At 37.9% G+C, this 23,297-nt stretch overlaps 1 protein-coding gene across 3 annotated transcripts in view; it reads right to left on the bottom strand.

Moving 5' to 3' along the window:
* The window catches only part of LOC124596370 (cleavage and polyadenylation specificity factor subunit 1), a 299,255-nt gene that overhangs the window by 251,354 nt on the left and 24,604 nt on the right, over positions 1-23,297 (bottom strand). For 2 of the 3 annotated variants that reach the window (XM_047135481.1, XM_047135482.1), the window contains exons 3-4: positions 6,050-6,264; positions 2,755-3,107 (exon numbers count right to left, since the gene is read on the bottom strand). In XM_047135481.1, coding sequence (XP_046991437.1) covers positions 2,755-3,107; positions 6,050-6,264 — 568 coding nt within the window. Of the gene's footprint in view, positions 1-2,754; positions 3,108-6,049; positions 6,265-20,604; positions 21,042-23,297 lie in introns of those variants that run through there. The other variant, XM_047135483.1, reaches the window with a different exon arrangement.

Raw genomic sequence — 23,297 nt, 5'->3', positions numbered from 1 at the left:
TCAGGGTGGCTGAATGCACATTTGAACCATCACTCTCTCGAATGTGAGACCAGTGTGACATTATTAGACTGGAAGTTACGATCATGAGGTCATCAATTTGTTACTGAAAATATTAGCTTTTCATTTATTCTTTCACTTTCCTGAAAGCAGAGACTATATCTGCCAGCATTTCTGGTTTGATTTTCCTTAAAGAAACCAAATTTAGGTTACAAAACAGTAAGCATTTTACTAATGTAATCAAGCAAAAGACACACTTTGAATCTACAAAGAATACCTGAAAGATCTGATGCAAAGCAGAAGTTGTTAGTAAATGCTCCACACATCATTCATTGATATCATAGCTGATCTTTTAAGAAAGCTACACACACAGTCACTGCAGGCATTTCCATTACATGTGACTGCAGTGTTCAAGTTACCAGTAAATCTATGAATGAAAGGTTGCAAGCCAATTCAAGTTGTAACTACCACAGAAACCATAAATAATGTCAAGTATGGTACATCCCTTCCCTACAACAATTACACATACTAAAAAAGTAATTCATATTGCCTGGATGAGAATTATGGTTTCATTTCTTGCCCTTCTACAATATCTTCAATGTATTTAAGAAAATTAAACAAATGGGTTGTGTCTTACATACAGACTACCAGTTGTGGATGGCTGCATTTCGATGTCTGTACAATTGTGTGTGTACATACACTGGAAAAAGAGCAGTAGTTGATTAGCTAGTAATGTATATATATATATATATATATATATGTGTGTGTGTGTGTGTGTGTGTGTGTGTGTGTGTGTGGGCGCGCGCGCGCTGTTACATGTTTCTGTCTGCCATGCATCTATCAGTTACAGGTGAGAAAAACAACAATACGGAAGAGATAAGAGTCCTACTTGCTATATAAAGGAGGCACTGAGTCGCACACAGGCACAATGAAAAAGAATGCTAGAAATGTAAACATTTTGAGCATTATTTTTCATTGTGCCTGTCTGAGACGCAACACTCCTCTGTGTGGCAAAGTAGTCACCTATTCTTTTCACATTGTTGTTTTTCCTTTCAGGATTTTCTACTGTTCAGTTACAGGTCAGAAACATTTTGTTTCTTCTTCCACAATGTTAAAGACAGTTTAAGCTAAACAAAAAGCATTATTCACTGTTAAAATATAATAAAATGTTTAAATAACTGTCTTTCTAGTGATCAAATTTTGTTTGTAATACATTTGGGTGAAAATTGCCTAAGTGAGTATCTGAGTCAAAATTAACCAATGCTTTATTTATGTATGGCAATATCATCCAGCCACTTGGAAGTTAAGTGAATCTAGCATTAAATAAAGAACTATTTTCAACATCAGATGGAAAATTTAGGGTTTGAGTACACTTAACCTAAGAGTAACTTTATGTTCTACACTATGAAAATCATACTTCCTTTAATGAAAAGCTGCATAACCTATTTCAGTGAGTAACCTATATGAACTGAATACGCAAAAAACACTTATAATCACAAACTAACAATGGCTGTTCCCTTTTTTACAGTATCCATATGTTATACATCTCTCTTTGCTACTCACCAGATAGAGGATATGTTGAGTCACAGACAGGCACAACAAAATGACAGCTGAACAAGTAAGCTTTTGGCTGCCAGAGAAAGTGGTCATCAGTGTGAGAGTTGCGTTTGCATGAATGTGCATGTTTGCATGTTGTCTAATTCAGAAGAAGGCCTTTTGGCTGAAAGCATACTTGTTTAGCAGTCTTTTTGTTGTGCCTGCCTGCACCACTATATGGTGAGTAACAATGTAACCTCTTCGTAATACTGTCTCTATTCCATACTGGATTTTCCTTAGCTTGATATGTATCTCTCCTCTATTTTTTGAATCTAAATACATATTTGTATGCTTTATTCTTGCTTTATTCATCTAGTGAACGTTTTCAGCAGAATCCTTGTCTTACAATGTTTTTTTTTAAACTTTTCTGTGCATCTCAACCATACACCAATATCATATCTTAAAGTAGCCTTAATAATCGTGATTATTAAAATCATAAACAAATAAGTATAACTAAAATATAGCTCATAAAATGTGGTAATACAGAGTGTAAATATTTCTGATAGGAAATGAAGAATCAAGTCCATATTAATTCATAGTATGAAATAATGTCAAAATAAACACAAAACCAATTCTACAATATTGTGAAAAGAATAGCCTGCTATTCACTGTAAAGATGACACAGTGAGTTTTTTTTTTCATTCAGCCTGCAACTCATTGTGTTATCTGTACAGTGAGTAGCAATCTACCTTTTCATAATATTACTGGTTTTCTAACCTGGACTTTCCTGTCTGACAAAACCAATTCTTGTTCTCTTTGTGACAGCTGGTTCTTGTCATTGAAGCCATTGTTTAAGGCATATTTTGTTGGGGGAGACACAGCAGAGGATATGATGGTTCAATTATATGACTTTTAATCCTTAAAAATTGATCACTTTGAATACTTTACTGGTAGAGATAAAAAAATGGATTATTAGATTTACCAGTAAAGGATTTACTTTTCAAGCAGAGAAATATCAGATGGTCTCTGATGATGCATCCCACTGGATGAAACAAAACACCAGGCAGAAAAATATACCTTAAACTAATGCTTAAATTTTAAAACTCCGATGTCATCAAGTAACCAAACACTGACTATTAATGCCTGTAATGCATGATCAATTCTTTTCTTTGCTTATCGATATTGGCAATACATCAAAATAATAGCTTGAAGGAAACTGACCCTGGAAATGTTTTCACTGGTTCATACAAAATCAGTAGAGTCGGCTCATAGTAACCATGAAGAAACTGCACATCAATGACATTATCCATTTTTTCATCAAGTTCTTTTAAAACAATCATGTATGATGCCAAAACAGGAAGTTTAGAACTTGCATTTGCATTCTGAGAGTTCACAGCTGAACCTATTATGGGTTTTGAGGCCTCCCCAAGCAACACCAAATCTGGATCATCCAGAGCTGTTTCTCGCCTGAAAGGCAGAACCACCAGTTTGCGTCCATACACCAGCATAGCTGCACACCTACCCTCTGGATCGACACGGACCATTGGAATATGGTAATGATGAGTCCAGCCACCCTATGAAGTAAGATGTTTTATAAATTACAATACAAACAACAACAGTGCAATTATTTACACCACTGTTTCAGGTAGTGCTTCATATATATGTATGAAAAGGAATACAATGCTTATACCAACTGTTTTCCTTAATTATTCATTACTTGCCACTCCATTTATTTTACTATTCCTAAGGATGGCAATGACATGACACGGGAGATGGAGGAGGAGACAATTATAGGATGAGGATTGGAACAGGGATTAAGAAAGCAAGAAAGAGGGATGGAGGCTATTATACAGGTTTCTCACATTTTTAGATTCAACACCATATTCTAAATTTACTCTTATGAGATAAGAAACGAAAGGGTGGAAGTCACTGTCTCAGGTAGTACAGGGTGCAGCAGAAAGAAGCTTAGAAAAATGAAACCAAGTAAGGTAGGACATTTTTATTTTTATTATCTAAAAACAAACATAATGTCATTTAAGAATACATGATAAATGTGTTTTAAACTATGTGTCACGCAAATGGCTGCCACCATTGTTAATGAGTTGTTCTCTGAAGCTGTTCATTACTCAACAAGTCCTGTCAGATGTGATTGCTTCAACTTTTTAAATTATTATTTCCTAGAGGGCTTCTAAAGTTTAATGGTGATCTTGGTACACCTTGTCCTTGAGGTAGCCCCACAGAAAAAAGTCACCAAGTCTGGCGAACATGGTGGCCACCCAATATCACCATGCAAAGAAATGACATGTCCAAGAAACACTTCCCTCACCAATGCAAGTGACTGACATGCTGTGCGGCTGTTGCACTATTGGGGAACCACACACTTTCAAGACCATTAAACACTTCGCCTAGTTTTCACTGCAGGATCATGGCACAGTAGTGATTGCTACTTACAGTTAACACTCTCACCATTTTCTTCAAAAAAAAAATAAAAATTAAAAAAAATAAAGGCCAATCACACCAAAATTAGAAACTATACACCACACTGTTACCACAGGATTGTAGAGTCATCGTTGATGGAGTTCCTGAGGGTCATTTTCACACCAACCCCGTTAATTTTGTTTGTTGGTTGTACCTGGCAGATGAAAATGTACCTTGTCAGAAAAAAAAAAAAAAAAAAAAAAAAAAGAAAAAAAAATCACACCATCTTCTTACTGAACGTACACAACCATGTCTTGACACAATGTTGTACGGACAACGTAATCTCTTCCATTCAGTTCTTGAACCAAAACAATCTTGTAAGGTTGCATTTTCAAATCTCAATGCCAGATTCTTCTCACACTTTGATCAGGTAATTGTATGGCTAACGCCCACTTTCTCAAGGAACATCAAGGTAATTGTTGAACTGAACCTCTCATTGCAGAAACATTTTCTGGGCCTGTAGCAGTCCATAACTGATCTTGAAGTTTATATTTCAATGCAGACCCCACCTCTCAAAAATTTGAAACCTATGATAAATGGTTTTCTTACCGGGAACAGGGTTCCGTTGACTGAGCGTGAAGTGAATACAGGAAGTACACTGAGCAGTTATTGGCAATCCGCCATTTTCAATAAACAGTTCAATGACAAATGTGTGATGTTAACCTGATCAAGCATGGTGTACACTGAAAATGGCACGTATGCAGCTATTAAATGGCATGTATGCAGCGACTTAAGGACACGCCCCCCCACCACTCTACTCTGTCGCTGCCTGCTGCCTCTCAAATTGAGGAGTTCTTTCTGCCTCACCCTGTACTGGCTTATCAATTAGCAATACATATGAGGCATGTGTTTCTAAACTACTTATGTTTCATAATAACAAACTATTATGGTGGCGCTAACATGAAAACAAGATAAAACACAATTCATCTCTGATGCACATACAGCGGCATTTACCACGATTGGTTATTGGAGATGGAGCATCACTCGTATAGAAACTTTGACGTATGCATTTAATGTATGGTGCAGCACACTGTTGTCCCCAGAAAGATGAACAAAAGTTCCAAGAAAAGCTTCACGACAGGCATTATCATAAGCGGAAGAAATTTTCGCCATGGACAGAAACTTATACACAGAACTGTCACACGGTCTCATCAAAGAACTGCCTGTACAGTAGAATTTGAGAATATGGCGTTGGATCATGTAGGAGAATATTCATCAATAGCACTGGTCAATTTGTGACAAATGCACACATAAAAGAATACAGTGTAGGAAGTAATGGAGGAGCATTAATTAAAATCTTATCACAAACAAAATGTGGAAGCACTGGGTACAGAATTTAGTTCTGCGGGCGGGTTAACTTATGTTGTAACAAATGCATTGAAACTGGCAGTCGCAACTCAGAACAATTATTATAAACTTACATTGTTGTATCAAGTTACATTTTTATGTCAATACTAAAGATAACATTAATTCTGAGTTACTGATCCCTTATTTAAAAGTACTCAGTTTGGTATCCTCCACAAATCATATAATTTTGAACCCAAGTTTTGTGAAACCTTGTATAATGTATGTGTGACATGTCCTTCATCCATCCAGAGCTGCTGTCAAAAAGTCTTTAATGCACTACTAGTTACGATCATCAGATTATTATCAAAAATGGTACTTGCAGTAAAATGGACGAAAAAATTATTATAAGAGATAACGAAATTCCAACAGCAGTTGTGGTGTACAAAAAATTATGTCACTTGTATATATGGGGCAATGCCACTAGCCTTTGAAGTTTTCAAACATTCCTTACTTTCAAATTATAGTAGAGCAAAATAGAGACTTCTTGCTGATTTGGAAGAGAAACATTTGAAAGGCAAAGTTGCTTTTATTTTCTTCATTCATTTATTTTCTGATTAGTTAGTCCAGTTCTTCTTTTAAAGAGTCATTTTGGATTTACAAAGTGAACCACTACGATAGCTTTCAAAATAATCTTTATGCTCTTGAGAAGAAAATATTCAGTTTTCATTTAATCACACATAATGAAACATACCCTCATCTCCTCTTCTTCAAAATAGTGTAGAGACAGTGTCCGCAAGTCATGGATCTCCGGATCATATTCAACAACACTTAGCTTTGCATCACGAAAGCTAAGAAGTAAAGAATCTCTCGAGGAGCCAGCAAGGCTAACAGCCTGCATTGACATGACATTCCCAAACAATGTGTATGTGGCTAAACATTCCAGTTTCATTTTTGGTGGTCTGTTTTCTGAAAAGTGAAAACCGATTAGTGTTACAGATTAAATTCTGAAAGCAACATAAAACTTACAAAACATATCAGTTCAAAACAAAATCTTATGACCAAATGCAACTATTAAATAATCATGTCATTAAAAGACATATTTTGCACTGTGGGACCAAAAGGACAAAAGTTATTACTAACATGTTATTTTGAAGATACATTCAAAAATGTTATGTACACAACCAAACATTCACTACAACCATTAAAAAACTCTCATGAGGAAGATGAACAAGCTTAAAAAATGTTATACCTTTGCTGTTTTATCCACCATGTGTGAATTTCCCACAGGAGTGCATAATTTTATTTTTGTTTTCTTACTGGAAAAATGAAGGCACAACTACACTTCAGTAATCTTTCTGCTTTATCCAGAAAATCAGAAACATAAGAAGAAATGTATGAATGAATCATCTCATGGGTACCAGCTGCCTCAAGTGGTTACACATCCATTTGTTTTGTTAAGGAATCTAAAGTCTTGTTAAGAGAGCAGTTTATATACACAAATTGTAGTTTACACAATTCAAATACTCTGTCAGTGACAATATTTTCTTTCTGAGGTATTTCTGTAACGATATAAATCACAAACAGCCCACATGAACCATGGACATTGCCTGTGTGGAGCGGCTTGTGTGCCTCAATGATACAGATAGTCATACCGTAGTTGCAAATACAATAGAGGTGTGTCTGGACAGGCCAGATGAACATGTGGTTCCTCTAGAGGGGCAGCAGATTTTTAGATAGTTGCAGCACCAAGAGTCTGAATGACTGACTGATCTGGCCTTGTAACATCATCCAACAACAGCCTTGTTTTGCTGGTACTGCAAATGGCTGAAAAAAAGGGAATGCTATAGCCGTGTTTTCCCCCACCTTCCCTCCAAAGACATGCTGTGGTTAAATGATGATGGCATTCTCCTGAGTAAAATACTGCAGAGGTAAAAAAGCCCCCCATTGGATCTCTGAGTGGGGAATAATCAGGAGGACGTTGTCATCATGAAAAACAAAACTGTCATTCTACAGGTTGGTGCATGGTACGTTAGATCGGCTTAATCAGGCAAGTCTACTTTTATACTGACTGGAATAAACAATGGAATTCTGAAGGTAGGAGAGATAAAATACAGAGAGTTAAAGGTTATATGCAACTTGTACAGATAGCAGAAGGCAGTTACAAGATTTGAAGGGTATGAAAGGAAAGCATTGACAAGGGTGTGTGACAGGGTTGTAGCCTATCCCTAAAGATATTCAGTCTTTACCCTGGGCAAGCAGTAAAAGAAACCAAAGAAAAATTTGGAGATAATTTTTTTTTAAGGAGAAGGAATATAAACTATGAGGTTTGCTGATAACACTGTAATTCTGTCAGTCACAGCAATTGACATGGAAGAGCAGTTGAAAGGAATGGAGAGTGTCTTGAAACGGAGGATACTGGCAAAGCATCACACACAAGCCATTCCCCTCCAGTGATTGTTTCACCCCCTCCAACTCTATTCGTGCACTGGCATCACAACCACGTCCAAGCCTTTGGTTTGTTTACTTATCAGCAATCGAGTGGGGGGGAAATTTCTTCAACTGTTTCCTCAAAGCATAGTGCCTCGCATACTCACTGGCTGTCCAACTTCAAAGAGGCGCTGCTATTTCATTAGCCTGCTTGCTCTCAGTGTTTTGTTCAGATTTACTCTTCCTAATATTGCACTTTTATTCAGGTCTTCACTTTTGTTACAACTGCAGCTATTTTTCTATTACAATTCTCAAGAATGTCAATAAGAAAGAATACTGAAAACCCTGTTTTCAATGCCGAGATAAACTACTCATTTGTTCAGAAGCCCAATGAAAAACCTCAATTTTTAATATGTAAAAATTGTTTAAGCCAAAACGAAGGACATAATCTTGCTCGATATTCCTCTTCGCTCCATGAAGCAACACACAGATGTTAGACTCATGACAAACTCTGAGCTTCAGTGAACAAATTTAAGGAAAAGGTACAAGAGTTGACTAAACCTTCTAGTCTTATAGAGAAGAGTTTTCACTGTATCATATGCAGTATTATACGAGAGCTATTCAGAAAATAGGGAACGTTTCCATCAAACGCTGCTTGGCACGTGCCGATCGCGCATATTTTGGTATGTGCATGCTCGACAGCTCAGTCGACATCCATCCGATACAGCGGGAATGTCTCTGCGCATCTGGTTTTTTCAATATTCGAATTTGAAATGTGCTATGCAATTGAAAATCCCGCCAGTTGTGAGGTGCGGTCTATGATAAGGTTTTTGTTGGCAAAAAACCTAAAACCTATAGAACCAAACAATGGAAAATTCAGGATGGAATGTAACAATACGAGAGAAGATTCACACAATCATAGCTTTCGGCCATTAAGGCCTTTGCCAGCAGCCGCGCGCCGCGCAAGAGCGTAAGTTGCACACACATCTGCAGTCTGAGAGAGCTGAAACTACATTACAGTGTACACTACAGTGTAGTTTCAGCTCTCTGAGACTGCAGACATGTGTACAAGTTGCGCTTGCATGTGTGTGTGTGTGTGTGTGTGTGTGTGTGTGTGTGTGTGTGTGTGTGTGTGTGTGTGTCTACTCCTGACAAAGGCCTTAATGGCCAAAAGCTATGATTGTGTGAATATTTTTATTGTGCCTATCGTGACTCAGCTTCTCCGCTATATGGTGAGTAGCAACTTTCCTTCTCGCATATTGTTAAAACCTATAGAAATTTATCGTGAACTGTGCAAAGTGTACAGAAACAATGTAATGAGTGTATGTTCCATCTGGAAATGGTGCATTCGGTTTAAAAATGATCGAACCAACGTTCATGATGAAGAGAAGAGTGGATGCCCGAGCATTGTGACTGACGATCTTGTCGCTAAAGTTGATGAAACAATTCGTGAAAACTGTTGCTTCACAATAATGGAGCTTTCGCTTTCTTTTCCACAAGTTTCACGGACTTTGTTGTTTGAACTTGTCACTCAAAAGCTAGGCTACCACAAATTATGTGCACGATAGGTGCCCAAAATGCTTACAGAGCATTATAAAGAACAGCGAATGGGGGCAACGCTGACATTTCAGGAGGTCTACCACAAATGTGGTGATTCATTACTGGATCGAATCGTAACCGGTGACGAGACTTGGGTGAAACAAGTCAATTGCAAGACAAAATTCCAGTCCATGGAGTGGGGGCACACAAGGTCCCCCCAAAAACCAAGAAAATGTTTGCAAACCTTGTCAGCAACAAAGTTGATGGCGACAGTTTTTTGGGATAGCCAAGGTGTGCTTCTTATTGATTTTCTCAAACGTGGAGGAACCATAAATTCTGCCCATACTGCCAAACTTTGCACAGCCTTAGAAGAGCAGTTCAAAACAAACACCGAGGAAAACTGACATCCAAAATTTTGTTTTTACACGACAATGCCCTACCTCACGCGGCAAACTGCACTAAAGAACTCCTTAATTCATTCAAATGGGAAATTTTCCCTCATTCGCCCTACAGCCCCGATCTCGTACCAAGCGACTTCCACTTGTTTACCAAGATGAAAAACTGGGTTGCAACACAGCGCTTTCATGAAGACGTGAACTCCAGGCGGGCGTAACTCACTGGCTGAAATCTCAGGCGGCAGAATTTTACGACGAAGGTCTTTCAAAGCTTGTCCACTGCTATGATAAGTGCCCCAATGTGTTTGGTGACTATGTGCAAAAGTAGTATATCAATTGCTCTTTCAGATGTATATAATAAAATGTATTTCTTATGCTTAGTTTTTTTTTTTTTTTTTTTTTTTTTTTAATGCCAAAATGTTCCCTACTTTCTGAATAGCCCTTATACTTAAAACTGGCAAAAGTTTAGAAATGCTTCAGTGATGGTGTACTCATGAAAGAATGCGCAACAGGAATGGCAAAAGCATTTGGTTACAATGATGCCACTGAACAGTTTGAAACAGTTGCTTTCACACAAAACACTGTAAAAAGTCAAATTCTTGATATAGATGAAAGCATAAAAAAATTAAACTACACAATTTAATTGCAAACTGTCAATGTAATTCTTTATGTGTGGATGAGAGTACTGACCGAACAGTTTTTACTCAATTACTTTTTTTGAGAAGGGGTTGGGTTGTTTGGGGGATGAGACCAAACTGCAAGGTCATCGGTCTCATCAGATTAGGGAAGGACGGGGAAGGAAGTCGGCCTTGCCCTTTCAAAGGAAGCATCCCAGCATTTGCCTGGAGCGTTTTACGGAAATCATGGAAAACCTAAATCAGGATGGCCGGATGCGGGACTGAATCGTCATCCTCTCGAATGTGAGTCCAGTGTGCTAACCACTGCACCACCTCGCTTGGTACTTTTTTGATATAATTGATGGTTTGGAAAAATACTCTTCAATTTGCACCGACAGTGCATCAGTTACAGTTGGTAACACAAATGGCTCCGTTGGTCAACTAAGAAAAAACTGAATAAACTGTTTAACTTTTCGCTGAATATTCATCAGGAGGCGCTATGTGTGAAATGTGTCAGAATGTCGGCCACAATGAAAGATGTACTGAAAACTATGAATATAATACAAAGAGGAAACTGACCACTATCTCATCGAAAATTTAGATATCTTTTGGAAAATGTTGAGGCAGAATATGGACATGTATTGGATACTAAAGTGTTTGAAAATAAGCTGATAAAGTAATTTTTTATTGAAATTGGCATTCCTAAGAGATTTTACAAATCATTTAAATAATTTGAATTTGCATTTGGATGGAAAGGAACACACTATTCCTGGTATGTGTACAAATATTAATAGATTCTCATGTAAACTTGTGTTGTTTAAATTGCAAATAAAGCGGGAAAATTTATATCATTTCCCAAGTTGCTGTGAACTGAAACAATAATACAGGGAAGTAAAATTTTCAAGATATAAATCTCTAGAATTGGATATCATGTTCTTTAACAATCCGTTGAAAATTAGTCTTGAAGGTGTTAGAATTCATCTTCAAGAAGAAGTGTGCAGTTTATAAAATGATCCATTCGTGTTATCAAGAACAGACAAAGATGCAGCAGTTTTTGAAATGATGCAACAAGATCAGTACCCAAAACACACAGACTTAACTATTAAAACAAAAACTTTCAGTAATATGGAAGAACATTGCAAGCGATATATATAGAAGGTGCAACTCTCACGGAGGCAGATATCGACTGTTAGAATCGACATGTAAAATGTGTCAAAGCAAGCAACTTTTCCAATATGACATGAAACAAGTATCTTGTGTTATGTTAATATAAAGAAATAATAATAATTGTGTCAATTTGATATATTCAAAAACAGACACAGCTTTTACAATATAGGAGTTATTTTTTATTACTTCCACACAGTACAGCGGCATAATTAAAACTCCAAACGATGAGTTCATTTACATTTGTAATAAGCTTCTTTACTCCATACATATAATGAAAACTACACAGATGTCTCGTCAAGCAATCTCCATTTAAATGCAATGTATCAATTTTTTTAAAAATTAATCAGGGGCTTGGCAGGTGGATCGGTGAAAGTTACTGGATAAGTTTATAATGTTGAAACTAATAAAACATTCAGAGAAGAAGAAAGACTGCAAATACGATCACTGCTCACTTCAACCACAGCAATTAAAGCTGTACTATTAGGCTGCTGCCTAACTGCATCCTCGAAAATCATTACACACTATTGTAATTGAATCCAGCTGTAATCATATTTACAGTATTGTTTCACGTCCGAATGTGTTATTACTTTTGACAATAAAAACTGATGCACATACCTTCAAGCAATTCACACAAGAAGAGAACAGAAACTTTTGAAATATGGTGCTACAAAAGAATGCTGAACAGTAGATGGATAGATCATATAACTAATGAAGAGGTATTGAATAGAACTTGAGAGAAAAGAAATTGTGGCACAACTTGACTAAGAGAAGATATCAGTAGATAGGACACACACTGAGATGTCAAGGAATCATCAGTTTAGTACTGGAGGGAAGTGTATGTGGGGTGGGGGTGGAGAACTGGGAGGGGTGTGTAAACACTGTAGAGGGAGACCGAAAGATGAATGCAGTAAGTAGATTCAGGAGGATATAGGTTGCAGTAGTTATTCAGAGACGAATAAGGAGTTCATCAGGACCTCACATGGCACCAGCACTTCGGGTCCAAGGGCAAGCAGAAAAGCTACCAAAGGAAACATCCCTACCTCCTCCACAAAAGAAATCCAAAGCTGTTCACACAAGTTCTAGTAAGAGTATAATATAATAACCTCCTCCTGTCACTGCAGGCGCCCTCTGCTCATTGGGTTCCTCAAATATGGAATCAAAATCAATCTGCAACATTATGAAGACACTTTGCAGAAACTGCGACACATCATAACGTCAAAACACCAGGAATGCTGTCGGACAGGACCATCCTGTTGCATGATAATGGCCACACCCAAAATGCCAATCGGACAAAGGCTATGGTTGAGCAATGTCATTGGGAAACACTTAACACTACAACACCCTCCATACAATACGGATAATTCACTGTGTGATTTTCACATCTTCCGTGACCTGAAGAAAGACATGTATGGACATGGATTTCAGTCGGGCAACGAAATGCAGAGTAGGTGCAGTTGTGGATCAGTCAGCGACCGATGATGATTTACAAAAGATAAACTGATCATCTCGTCTCCCAGTGGGATAAATGTCTTAACGCATGTTGTGATTACTTTTCAATGGAACCATTCTATGGTCCCACTGTGGAGGGAGATGGGTTTTCATTTGATTATACCCCCACAGCGAGAGGTGGAAGAGAAGGAAAAATAGTAGGAGAATATGAGGACAAGAGGAAAAGAATGAAAGCGGAAGTTGCTTGGAGACTGGAAAGTTTCAAACTGATTATACACTGAAGTGCCAAAGAAACTGGTATATCAAATATAGATATATGTAAACAAGCAGAAAACAGCGCCACGGTCAGCAATGCCTGTATAAAACAAGTCTCTCACACTGTTGTTAGATCAGTTACTGCTGCTACAATGGCAGGTTTTCAAGATTTAAGTGAGTTTGAGCATGGTGTTACAGTCAGCACACGATCGATGGGACACAGCATCTTCGAAGTAGCAATGAAGTGGGGATTTTCCCATACCACCATTCACGAGTGTACCATGAATATCAGGAATCTTGTAAAACATCAAATCTCTGACATCGCTACAAGCAGATAAAGATCCTGCAAGAATGCGACCAATGACAACTGAAGAGAATCATTCAACGCGACAGAAATGCAACCCTTCCGCAAATTGTTGCAGATTTCAATGCTGGGCCATCAACAAATGTCAGCGTGCAAACAATCCAACAAAACATCATCAATATGGGTTTTCGGAGCCGAACGCTCACTCGTGTACACCTAATGCCTGCACAACACAAATCTTTACACCTCACCTGGGCCCATCAACACCGACATTAGACTGTTGATGACTGGAAACATGTTGCCTGGTCGAATGAGTATCATTTCAGATTGTATCGAGCAGATGGGCGTGTATGGGTAAGGAGACAACCTCATGAATGGATGGACCCTGCACGTCAGCAGGGGACTGTTCAAGATGGTGGAGACTGTAATGGTGTGGGGTGTGTGCAGATGGAGTGCTATGGGACCCCTGATACATCTACATACGACTGACAGGTGACAGGTATGTAAGCATCCTGTCTGATGACCTGCATCCATTCAAATCCACTGTGCATTCTGACGGACTTGGGTAATTCCATCAGGACAATGCAACACACATCCATAATGGCTATAAGGTGGCTCCAGGAACACTCTTCTGGATTTAAAAACTTCCGCTTGCCACCAAACTCCAAAGACATGAACATTACTGTGCATATCTGGGATGCCTTGCAAGGTGCTGCTCAGAAGAGATCTCCACTCGCCCATACTCTTATGGATTTATGGATATACCTGCAGGATTCATGGTGTCAATTCCCTCCAGTACTACCATATTTACTCGAATCTAAGCCACACTCGAAAAATGAGACTCGAAATCAAGGAAAAAAAATTTTCCCAAATCTAAGCCGCACCTGAAATTTGAGACTCGAAATTCAAGGGGAGAGAAAAGTTTTAGGCCGCACCTCCAAATCGAAACAAAGTTGGTCCACTGTAATATGAGACACAATTTAGGTTGAATGAATGACGATACAGCTACAGTAGTTTGGTTCAAATTGTAAGCTTAGCAGTTAAGCTTACCAGGCGTCAGGCGCTCCGTCCGTATTTATACGGGTACCCTTCCTTTTTCACGTGCTTCGTCTGGTTTGAATTGATTGCTTATTTTTCTTTGATCTGATAAGTGCCATTCTCTTTGGTATGGGTGTTTACGTCACTCTAAGCTGAAAATGCTTTATTGTACTGTGTAATGCATTGTTTGTCGCATTCTGATAATGAGTGTTTAAGGTCTGTCGCCGCTCGTGGCATGGCTTGCTTTTGAGTGTGCTAACGCCGCTTACAATTTAAAAAAAAAGAAAAGGGAGAGAGGAATCGTCTCATTAGTGGAACAATGGCAAGAGACTGCTATTTGTTGTTACTTACACTGCTGCTTTCTTTGATAATGATCAACAAGAACCAAATAATAGACTGCGTATGATAGAAGATGTTCTGAACGAGAGTTTAGCAAAAATCTTTCTCTGTTTGAAAATCTTTGCAGACGCCTCTTTAGTACTTTACATTCCGCACAGAAATTAGAGTCATCTTAGATTTAAAAATCTAGTCAATTGCTGTGCTTCATTTCTGGCTGTATCACTATTACGCATAAGAATAATACGAATATAAACATGACATGATATGTATATTCTTCCACATTTGCTGTTGTCTCACTCTAGTTTTGTAGTTTATTAGGCAGACAGGATTTAAATGATATAGCAGCAAACACGAAACAATACATAGCAAAATGTTTATATTCATATTATTCTTATGATGAAGAGAATACTGCATGTGATTCACAATTCATAAAAGTTCCTATTAGCAACCATCTCTTGCCACAGGTAGGAAAAAATTCAGAACGTAGAGTTGGCCATATTGACAAACATCCCAAACAGTCTGGTTAGTCCGATTTTCATAGTACATTGAAATGCTGCAACATTCGAAGATGAACAATATGGAATTTGTATTTACTTCGTTGGATAATGTATGAAAATGCAGTGGTCGAAACTCGGGGCGGAGAAAAAAAGCTCGTCTTCCACCTTTTTTTAATTTATTTACTGACACAGAGGTTTTGGCGCCAGTATTTATCTTTGTGCCTGCAAAGCATGCCCGTGTAGCGCTACATATATTCGACGGCAGAAGTTAGTTGTGGCAGGTCCTACCAACATTTTTCAGAACTTCCACTTTCTTTGCACTCGATTCTAAGACGCAGGCGGTTTTTTGGATTACAAAAACCGGAAAAAAGTGCGGCTTCGATTCGAGTAAATACGGTACTTCAGACATTAGTCAAGCTCATGCCATGTCATGTTGCAGCACCACTTCTTGCTCGCAGAGGGCCTACACGATATTAGGGAGGTATACCAGTTTCTTTGGCTCTTCAGTGTATAATGGTAAGACAGTTGTTTGAAACCAGATTTAAACTGTTAGACAATTCCATGATCAAATGTGGACTCTGACTTAATTTACTGTTTATGAAATTTAGATTAAAACTGAAGAATTTGCAGAAAGTTAGATAATTATGGAGATGGAACTAAGATAAGTTGAAAGAACCAGAGGTTGTGGAGAGTTCAAAAGAGAACATTAAACAACAATTGTCTAAAACAGAGGAATGGAATATAACAGAAGAGGAATGAGTAGCTTTGGGAGATGAAAAAGTGATGACTGCAGAGGATCAAATGGGTAAAAAGACAAGGCTTAGTACAAATCTTTCAATATCACAGGAGATACTGAATAAAACAGAAAAAAATAAAAAGGCACCAAATGTAGCAGGCCAAAAAGGAATAAAAACATCTAAAAAATGAGACTGTCAGGAAGTGAAAAATGCCTAAGCAGGAATGACTTGAGGACAAATATAAGTATACAGAACCATGTGTAACTAGGAGAGATGTAGACACCACCTACATGAAAATTAAAGTGACGTCTGGAGAAAAGAAAAGCAGTGCATCAATATCAAGAGCTCAAATGGGAAACTAGTTCTCAGCAATGAAGGTAAAGTTGAAAAGTGGATGAAATACATAAAAGGAAATGATCTCTATGGCAATATTACAGAAAGGGAAGAGAAGTTGATGAAAATGAGATAGGAGATATGATATAGCAAGCAGAATATGACGGAGCATTGAAAGACTTAAGCTGATAAAACACTGCTGGAGTAAACAACATTCCATCAGAACTCATATACTTGGGAGAGCCAGTCATTGTGAATGGGGCAATTTCAACAACAAGTCATTTTCAAACACTTATACATAAGCATCATGCAATATGTCATACGTGATGTGCAATACAATCAAAGTCATTCCATATGTGAAGCCATATGTGAAATAAAACATCTACATCATAAACTAAGAGTGAAAACTTGGTGAACTGTGTAACTGTACCATACTGTGTATGAACTGCAACTCTTATACAGCTCTAGGATGATGTTTTATCTTACATGGATTATTTCACGTATGGCTTCACATATGAATGACTTTTTGACTGCATGCAACACAAGTACAATGAACTACATAACACTTATGTATAAGTGCTTCAAAATTACTTAATGTTGAAATGACCCAATTGCACGACAAATAAAGGATATTATTGTACAGCCTACTATGGGTGTTTTCTTTTGCATGCTATGAGTTAGGAAATACCTCCCAGGCTTCAAGAATAATGTAATAATTCTAATTCCAAAAAGAAGGGCCTGACACACGTGAATATTATGGACTATCAGTACAAAAGTTATGGTTACAAAATACTGACACAAACAGTCGAAGGAACAGTAGGACTACTGGCAGAGGCTGACCTCATGGAAGATCAGTGCACGTTCCAGAGAAATGTAGGAAACTGCAAGGCAATGTTAGACAATAGGTTTGGGAAAGGCAAACCTACATTTGTAGCATTTGCAGACATAGAGAAAGCTTTTAACAACGTTGATTGGAATATATTTCTTGAGATTCTGAAGGTAGTATGGGTAAAATGAAGTGAGCGAAAGGTTATACACTACTTGTAAAGAAACCAGAGGTGTAACAAAACCAGAGGCAGGCATAAGAGTTGAAGGGCATGCAAGGGAAGATGTGATTTGGAAGGAGTGAGACAGGGTTGTAGCCTAACCCCATGTAATTCAATCTGAACACAGAACAATCAGTAAATGCAGCCAACGAAAAATTTGCATAAGGTATTAAAGTTCAGGGAGCAGAAATAAAAACCACGAGGTTTGGAGATGGTATTGTAACTCTGTAAGAGGCAGCAAAAGGACTTGGGAGTGCAATGAATGGAATGGGCAACGTCTTGAAAGGATAATGTAACATGAGCTTTAACAAAACAAAAACAAGGGTAAGGGGATAATGTCAAATTATATCAGGTGATGCTGAGGGCATTAGATTAGGTAATGAGACACTAAAATTAAGTAGACTGGTGATGGCAAGAAAATCATTTCTGAAGAAGAGAAATTTGGTAACATGGTATATAAATTTGAGTTAGGAAGGATTCCGAAGGCATTTGTATGGAGTGCAGCATTGTACGAAAGCAGGACATGATTGCTAAGCAGTCTGGACAAGACAATAATAGAAGCTTTTGAACTGTGATGTTAGAGAAGAATGCTGAAGACAGAACTAATGAGGAAGTACCGAATAGAATTGAAAAGGAAATAAATTTGTGGTACAATTTGACGAAAAGAAGATATCAGATGATATGACACGTTCTGAGTCTGAGACATGGAGGAATCATGTCTCTGGAGGAAAGAGAGCGAGTGTGTGTGTGTGTGTGTGTGTGTGTGTGTGTGTGTGGGTGGGTGGTGGGGGGAGGGGGGTAAGTTAAACCAGACAAAGAGATGGTAAATGCAGGTTCAAATGGATGCAGGTTGCAGAAGTTATTCACAGCAGTGTGGAGCTCTGCATCTAAGTTAGTAGAAATTCAAGTGTCAACAAGAAGATCAATGTGTGAAGCATAAAACAACTTCCTCCATCATACGTTAGCAAAAGATCTTGCCAAGAATCCAACAAGACTCTGGTCATATGTAAAATCACCAAGCGAGCCAAAGGTTTCTATCCATCGACAAATCTGTAGTGGCAACAGAAGACAGCAAATGAAAGCTGAAGTATTAAACTTCACGTTTAAGAAATCATTCACATGGGAGGATTGTACAAACATATCGCTGTTTAACAGTCATACACACTTCCACACAGTGGACACAGAAATTTGCATCTGTGGCATAGAGAAGAAACTGAGAGGCTCAGAAACAAATAAGTAACCAGGTCCAGATGGAGTCCCAATTTAGTTTTACCCAATCTCTGCAGCTTACTTAGACAGCATTTATCGCGAGCCTCTTGCCCAGCGAAAAGTCTCAAACAACTGGAAAAAAAACGCAACCACGTCCTGTATATAAGAAAGGTAAATGACTGGCCCACATAATTTAACACCAATATCCTTAATGCTGGTTTGCTGCATAATCCTTGAACACATTCTGAGTTTGAATATAAGAAATTTCCTTGAGACACAAAAGCTTCTGTCCACAAATCAGCAGAGATTTAGAAAGCATTGCTCCTGTGAAAGTCAGCTTGCCCTTATCTTACGTGATATCCTATGAACCATGGATTGAGGATACCAGGCAAATTTCATATCCCTAGATTTCCAGACAGCATTTCACATGATGCCCCACTGCAGACTGCTGACTAAGGTCTGATCACATGGTATACGTTCTCAGATATTAGAGTGGCTAGAAGACTTTTTAAGTAATAGAACCCAGTATGTTGTCCTTGATGGTAAACGTTAATCAGAGACAAGGGTACTGCCAGGAGTGCCCCACGGAATTGTGATAGGACCGCTTTATTTCTCAACACACATAAATGACCTGATTGACAGGATGAGCAATTTATAGCAGTTTGTTGATGTCACTGTGGTATATGGGCAGGTGTTGTCCTTAGGTGACAGTAGGAGTATACAAGAGGACTTAGGCAAAATTTCCAGTTAGTGTAATGAACAGCAGCTTGTTCTAAACGTAGAAAAATCTAGGTTAATGAAGATGAGTAGTAAAAACAATCTTGTAATGTTCGAGTACAGCATTTGTAGTGTGCAGCTTGACACAATCACACCAATTAAGTATCTAGATGCAACATTGCAACCCAGTAGGAAATAGGGTGGGCGCATCAGATTGGTAGTGGGGAGGGCAAATGCTCAACTTCGCTTTACTGGAAGTATTTTGGGAAAGTGTAGTTCATCTATAGAAGTGACGGCATATAGGACGCTAGTGCGACCCACCCAATCTTAAGTACTGTTTATGGGTTTGGGAACCCTGCCGTATCGGATTAAAGGAAGTTGTCAAAGTAATTTGCAGGTGGGCTGCTAGATTTGTTCCCAGTAGCTTCAAACAGCATGCAGATATTACAGACACACTTCGTAAAAAATGGGAATACCTAGAGCGAAGCTGACATTCGCTTCACAAGGCACTATCACAGAAATTTAGAGAACTGTCATTTGAGGCCAACTGGAGAAAGATTCTACTGCCACCAACATAAGGACCATGAAGATATGATGTGACAAATTAGGACTTGTACAGAGACTTTTAGACAGTCGTTTTTCCCTTGCTCTATTTGCGGGACGAACAGTAAAGGAAATGAGTATTAGATGGTTCATGGTATCCTCCACCATGCATCATATGGGAGTTTGTGGCGTACGTAGATGTACATATATACTGCATTCTTCATAAGAATAAACCTGATGTAACACTACATCGTGTAAAGTTCTGTGTTTGTGAAATCTCTCATTGGATTTCATTTCATATGGAGAGGAAGGTGTATTCACGTCCAGAACAAGGATATGTTTTATGCTGTGTGTTACATGTACATCTACTCTGCAATAATATGGGATAACAGCTTTACAAGCGCATTTAACTTGGACAGCACTGCCTGCCAGCTGGTCCATCTAACCTGCGGTAAAGTGAACAGTTACAGTTAAGATATAAAACAGATTAGTAGAGAAACAATATAGCTTCAAATGTCATTTAATTTTTAAATAGAATTAAATAATATCTGGCAAAACTTTGGTAATTCACTTTTTAGGAGACCAGATGGAAAACAACTCACTCTCGTTCTTTGCTAAAATGATATTGAAATTAAAAATAAGAGTGATGAAAATGCCTAAATTAAATACTGGATAATTTTTCTTTGTGAATCACCTTAAAGTTAAATGTTTTTAATGTTGAAGCCACTGAAAGTAAGTCTGTCATCCGGTAATCTCTGATCTGCTTCCATATCTGAATCCAAGGAAAACATTTCAGTACTGTAACTGTCATCTGCTACGTTGATAATGAGGCATCAACAATGGAAACCACAAAGTAATCCAAGTGTCACATTTTCTCCTCTTCTTTTATGACATGCTGTTCTGCATCCCACCAGTGCTTGGCAGTGAAGTGTGACAAAGCTTTGTGCATTAGTTCTAGTATAACTGCCAACTTAAAATATCTTGTTGTATCATAACTTTGCTCCAGATCAATTCTACTGTGTTTAGACTGGAGTGGTATGGAAGCATTTGTACAGACTGCCTGACACGATGAAAATCATCATTTCCCATGTTTTTACTATGCTTATCACACTCGTTCATGTGAGACCACATCTGTGGAATAAAACAATGGACAAAGTGCAAATAAGGAATAGCAATTTTTTTATTTTTGTCCCAAAAATTTGATCTGTAATACTTTCTCGATTTAAATACACTTAACAATCTTTTATACAAAAAAATGATAATTAAGAATTTATATCCATAATGAAAACTGGAATCTTGCATGCGATATGTAATTAGAAACAATAAGATATGTAATTTTCATAAACATCATGTGCATTAATTAGCATATATTTGATGAATTTGATATTTAAATTATGTTTGAACTGGATGAAGAAAAATGCAAAAATAAATAAATAAATAAATAAAAGAACAGAGGGATATTTGAACTCATGATCCACAGTTGCTCGGAAAAGTTCAAAGCTGATTTTCTCTGTAAACTTGTGAAAACATTAAGAACAACCTGTTTCTCACCATTTTTAACAGTGTTCCATGTACTTGTTTCAATACAAGCAGGAAGCAGTGTCAGCCACTCTTCCAGTACCTATTACAGTTCAAGAATCAAACCACAAAGTTTTTACAGACTGCAACCATACACGATTTTTGAAATAAAAACTTCATCACTAAAAGTATGATTGAGAGTAACTTTGATGGCACACATTAAACTATTTCTAAGTTTCATGTACAGTAACACAGTAATAATGTATCTAATCCTCAAGTAGGATCTACTTCCAATAGAGTAATAACACCAGTATATATGTGCTGTGGCTGCTGGCCAATAATCACGTTTGTGTTTGTTCACATCAAGTTTATTCTCATAATGAATGAAGTATAGTAATCAGGCTTCTGACTGGAGACCACAACAACAAACAACTTAAGGAGTGCGCTATTTCAACCTGCTATGATACTTATTGACTGTGGTTCAAATACTATCGGTACAGCGCAAAGGTGCTGTAACAAATGTGTTTGTGAAGGCTGTACGCAGAACTGTAGCTGGGAGGGAGGAGGACTGGGGGGGGGGGGGGGGGGGGGGGGAGGGGGGGGCGCATTCAGTGATTGGTTCCTACTGGTGCTAGGAACATGAGATGAAAAGTTTTTGGTTTAGCCCGGACCAGCAGCCACTTGTATAGCCATTCGAGCACCTATCTTACCGTAGCTGTGTTACAGTATATTAGGCATAGTCTGAACAACTGGAGCTGGCACCCAAACAAATTGTGCAAACAATTTAATTACTTGTGTAAAAGATGTTAATTTGGCTGAAATTAATGCTCAGCTAATGGCACCATTTTTAGGTGCACTGTTCAAAGTTTACATGTAAATACATGAAAAAAAAGCACATTTCTTTGGGACCTTTTGAAGCATGCCACTTTTATCCTCTAAACTTGTATGAATAAGTTCAAACTTTGCACTAAAGCAGACAAATGGATGAAGTCAAACTGAAATTTTTCTTAGCCAATAATCTTTATCCATTGTTTAGATACAAAGGTTTATAGTCATGGTAAATGTAATGTGTAAAAATCATTGTTACGGTAACTGAATGTGTGGAAAAGGTTTAAAGTGATTCAAATAAGTAAAAAATGTATTCTTACAATAAAATTGAAAACTTGTTTTCAAAAATCTAGTGTCTTTTGGATTTCACATGCATAAAAACAAGTTATTTGTGAGATTGTTGAAGTTGCAGTTTTTTGTAATTGTCTCGAAGAGCAGTGTACAATGAACAGCCAATACTACTCAGATTTGCTTTTAAACAAGGTGAAGTCAACCATGAGAGAGAGATGTCGTGGATCTCAGAGGAGAGGTGTGATTCTCCAGCAAGGCAATGCGTGTCCTCCTATTACTAAACTAACCCATGAAATCATTGACAAAATGGGCTGGGAAGTACTGCCCCATCCCCCTTACAGTCCTGATTTAGCACCTAGTGATTTCCATTTGTTTGGTGCACTGAAGGAGGCATTATGTGGGAAGAGGTTCCAAGACAGCGAGGACATGAAAAGTTCTTTGCAGCCAGAATAAAAAAGCTTAAAGCTCGTTGGAACAAGTGCATAAATGTTCAAGGGGATTATGTTGAATAGCAGAAAAAGTATTGTTTTGTAAAAATAAACACTTTTTTCTCCACATGAATTTGTCTCTTTAATTATTGAATGACCCTCGTACATTAATACTTATGACAAATGAAACAAGTTTCTGTTTGTTTATATCCACAAAGGTTTAAATCTCAATCATCACATGGATTTATGTGTGTGTCGTGTTATGACTTTGGGGTAACCTGTAGTACTGTCCCCACCAGTGGTCACACGCTCATTTCTCTGT

The sequence above is a fragment of the Schistocerca americana genome, chromosome 2 (assembly GCF_021461395.2).
Source record: "Schistocerca americana isolate TAMUIC-IGC-003095 chromosome 2, iqSchAmer2.1, whole genome shotgun sequence".
Classification (NCBI taxonomy): Eukaryota; Metazoa; Arthropoda; class Insecta; order Orthoptera; family Acrididae; genus Schistocerca; species Schistocerca americana.
This window is presented reverse-complemented; position numbering and strand designations above follow the sequence as displayed.